Raw genomic sequence first — 3,869 nt, 5'->3', positions numbered from 1 at the left:
GCTTTGCATGAAGCAGGGACGCGTTTCCTGCGACTAGAAACTGTCCCCGGCGCCCTTCCCCGTCCGGTTATGCCCAGCACAAAAGTTCTTTCTCTGGGGATTCCTCCTTTTATCTTAACACCTTTCATCTCTGGTTGTGGCCTTTCTCCGCTGGTCCAGCCCGCTCCTGACCTCTCGCCCCGAGAGCAGAAAGGGAGAAGGAACACTTTTGTTTAATCTGCCATCTCTTAAAATTCTTCAGATTCATCTCTTGCCTTGGCCTGTTACCCGTGCGCGTGGCCACTGGGAAAGGGCAGCCCCTGCTCCGGCTGCTGCGGGTGGGCAGCTCGGGAGAGCTGCCGGATACAGGGACGGTCGTTCATCAGCGGAGCTCCGTCCTGTGTTACGTCTCATTCTGAAGCCTGGGTGAAATCCTTCCCCCTGCTCCGTTCTGTGGCATCCGAGCTTGTATAAAAGCCCCAGTTTCAGATGGGAGAGAATTCCCGCGGTACGGGTGCTGCCAGGAATAGCCTGGATTGGCCGCGTTTATTTATATGTGTGGTCAGCACAGATCAAAAGCAGCCTGACTTTTTCTCTAGAAATGCTCTTGAGGGAGGAGGAGGGTTTGTTTAGGATCAGTGCAGATGGGACCCAAAAAAAAGGAGGGAGGAAAAAAAAGGCCCCAACCCTGCATTCTAGAAATTTCCATGACATCTGCTTTCTCAAGCAGCAAAACAAAGTACGTGCTCTGTCAACAGGCTGCCCTTGCTTCAGCTAGAAGGAAGGAAGCTGTCAAAAGCGTCTTGTTTTCTGGGCAGAGGCAAGTTGCTCACTGCCCCTGGTTCTCACCCAGCTCCGCAGCGTCAGCCCCAGACCTGCCACCCATTCTCGGGGGTTTGCTCACCAGCACAAAAAGGGGAATAGATGGAGGGATTGGGGCTGTGTGAAGCTCGTGGGTGCGCTGGTCAGCGTGCAGAGCCCTGTAACTCGGTGTTAGCTCCTTCTCTGTAGTGCTTCGAAGAGTCGCCCGTTCCTCACCCAGGCCGTAATGGCCTGCTGCTTGCTGTTGCTGGCGGCTGGGCACGCTGGTTTTTTTGGACGGAGCTGGGGCAGCTCTGCTTGTTATTAACCCATTTTGCAAACCAGAGGGAGGCTCAGTGGAGCTTTGCCCTCCTCAAGGAGGGAGAGACCAGTTGAGCGCAGTGCTGGTACCATCCTTTCTCACCCCTAAAACCACAAGGGAGCATGTTGGCGGCACCATTGCCAGTGCTGGGGCCGATTCCTCCGGATCCGCTCCCGACAGTCACTAGGAGGAGCTGAAGATCGTGCGTTGCAGCAGCCCCGGCGCTCCCAGCCCTTCAGATGAGACTGCACAAGCCCTGGAGGACAGACTGCGGGGAGCCACGCCGGACTGGCCGGCTGGGACCGGGTGGGAAGGGAAGCACAAAACGTCCCTTTCATCTCGGGCTCCCGATGGGAGAAAAGCCAGCCCTCTGGCAGGTTTCCCGAGGAAGGATTTGCAGATCCTTGCTGGCAGTGCACGCGGGAAGGCCCCGCAGGCTGGTGGGGAGGCAGCAGGCGCGATAAGGACGGGATGTGTTTCGGTGGGGGAGGCTTTGCAGAGATAAGGGCACCAAAGCTGTGGGGTCAGAAACAAGACCAGATCTCTCCGCCGCCGCAGCTCTCCGAGCTCTGGTTGCTCCTTCTCTCGATTGTGTCCCCAGGGTCTCTTCTGTCACTGGTCAGCCGGTAAGGCCCTGGGGAGCGTTGTCATTTCCACCGCCGTTCTCTTGGATAATTCCCAGAAAACTTTGTTCTGGGCTAAAAAAACAGTGCCCAGAGCAGCGCAGCTGCCTGCTGGCTCTGGTCAGAGGGACTTTTTCACTTCTTACCTAATCATCAGGGATCTGCAGTGGACAGCCACTGGTGTGTGACCAGCTAAACCACTGAAAACAGCAGCAGAGAAGGAAAGATGGGTCAGAGGGGGTTGCCATTACCGTGGTAGGACGGAGCAGGAAATCTGCCTGTGCGGTGGTGGGTGGGGGACCTCCTCCCGCTCCAGTCCTGTCTGGAGAAGAACACGGGTCCAGTCTGCTGCCACCCTGGCCGTAAAATGTCCAAAGGTCATCATGTCTGAGAGGTGTCCCGGTAAAAGACCGGGTTTGTTTGCTTATGATAGGACAAAAGGGAAGGAGAAGAAGAATTTGTAGTGGAGAGGGGGTGGAAAGCTTTGCCTTCTTGTTTTTGTATTAGCTTTGGTTTTGCCTTTAAAATTTTGGGTCTGTCTTAAACTCGAAAAGCTGCTCAGCCTTGGCTTAAGCAGTGCGACGTAAGTCAGTGCAGAGATGAGGCCACAGGGAGAGGAGGAACACGGAGCTCAGCTGGCCTGCGTTTTGCGAGCGGACATGTTACCCTTGAGCGGTGAATGCTCAACTCCCTTGTAGCCACTTCTTCATCTGTAGAGCTCCATTTGGGGCCTGGGTGCAGCTGGGCTCCCCGCAGCCTCTGCTCACCTTTGTCTCCCTGTTTCTCTTGCCCCCAGGTGTCAGCAGTGCCAACCGTGCTGGCTATGAAGAACGGAGATGTCGTGGATAAGTTTGTGGGGATAAAGGATGAGGATCAGCTGGAGGCATTCCTCAAGAAACTCATCGGAGCCTGAAGTAAAAGGGTGGCTGTACCTCTGCCTCTGGACACGTCCACGTTGTGCATTCCTTGCCTGGGAGAGCTGAGGGGCACGTGAACGGCCTGCCTTGTACAACCTGGGGTTATATTCTGGTCTGGGGTTTTTAGGAGATGGACAGTGTTGTAACCCTTCCCTCCCACTCCCCCTTCTCTTGAGCAGCAGTAGTTGTAAAGGGCGCTGAGGAGCGGGGCTGCTTATTCTCAAAATGGGGAATGCGGCTGGAATTAGGAGCCTGTGTTTATCAGCAGAGAGCTGACACGCGGAGCTGCTGCTGCGTTAAGAGGAGGAATGTTTTTCTCTTTGCCTAGCATCTGATAGCCCAGAGCAGAGGGCAGCTGCTCCCTGCGAGATGTGGGTACATACCTGCCTTGGGTGGGTTTGTTTAAAGCTGAGAATGCCTCTGCCTTGTCTGTGAAACCTGTCTCTGTCCCTCTGTCCTCGTGTCGCTGGGACAGGTACAACTCCTCCACAAGTCCATGGGCTCCCGTCATAATTTTATAAGAGAAAATAGAAGTATTTTATGGATCTCCTTTTGTAGGTCTGTAATAAAGAGAACTTTATGGTCACTGCTGTCTAGCTGGAGAATAAAACTCGATTCTCAGAAATCACAGGGAAGTCCCTTGTCTGTCCAGAGGGGTGAGAGGGAGTATCAGCAGCACAGCAGCTGGTTTCTAACAATGGGTTGGGAGAGCACAGGTTATGACTTGATCCCTACTAAAAGGTAGTGCCGAAAAACAAACAAGTGGGTTACTTTCACAGGGCTTTCAGTGCTGCTTCTAGGACCCCCTTTGGGCGCTGCTGTATCCGGGACACCGTAAGAAGGACTTGCCTCCTGTGCGCAGAGGAACAGCAGCTCGTTGCGAGCGAGTTGGGAGTGAGCTGTGCTCGCTCCCCCCATGCTTTTCTCACTCCTTTCCTGCCCGAGGAGCCTGAGAGCCTCCCTCTCCCTTATGTGAATAATTAAATGTGCTCACGCAGGTGAGCCCTGCCAAAAGGCAGTCTTTTGACTTTAATTGCCCTGACCTTTAGACTCAGGGAGGCAGTTTTGTGTTCGTATCAGGAGCAGCCTTCAGCCCTTTCCATCTCTTTCTCCTCCTCCCCATATACACCTGTTTCCAACCAGCCTGGCTTCTAAGTGCTCCCAGCCTCCTCGTGCGCTTGTAGGCAGAGTACAGCACCAGGGCTGATGCCTGCTGTAATGCTTTAT

The 3,869-nt window shown here is 54.4% G+C and overlaps 1 protein-coding gene across 1 annotated transcript in view; it reads left to right on the top strand.

The window, feature by feature from the left end:
- The window catches only part of TXN2 (thioredoxin 2), a 7,585-nt gene extending 4,316 nt beyond the window's left edge, over nt 1-3,269 (top strand). The window contains exons 3-4 of the mRNA XM_009332613.1: nt 582-591; nt 2,516-3,269. Coding sequence (XP_009330888.1) covers nt 582-591; nt 2,516-2,638 — 133 coding nt within the window. The 3' untranslated portion in view covers nt 2,639-3,269. The remainder of the gene's footprint in view (nt 1-581; nt 592-2,515) is intronic.
- Nucleotides 3,270-3,869: the final 600 nt, after the last annotated feature.

The sequence above is a fragment of the Pygoscelis adeliae genome, unplaced genomic scaffold, assembly GCF_000699105.1.
Source record: "Pygoscelis adeliae isolate BGI_AS28 unplaced genomic scaffold, ASM69910v1 Scaffold399, whole genome shotgun sequence".
NCBI lineage: Eukaryota > Metazoa > Chordata > Aves > Sphenisciformes > Spheniscidae > Pygoscelis > Pygoscelis adeliae.
This window is presented reverse-complemented; position numbering and strand designations above follow the sequence as displayed.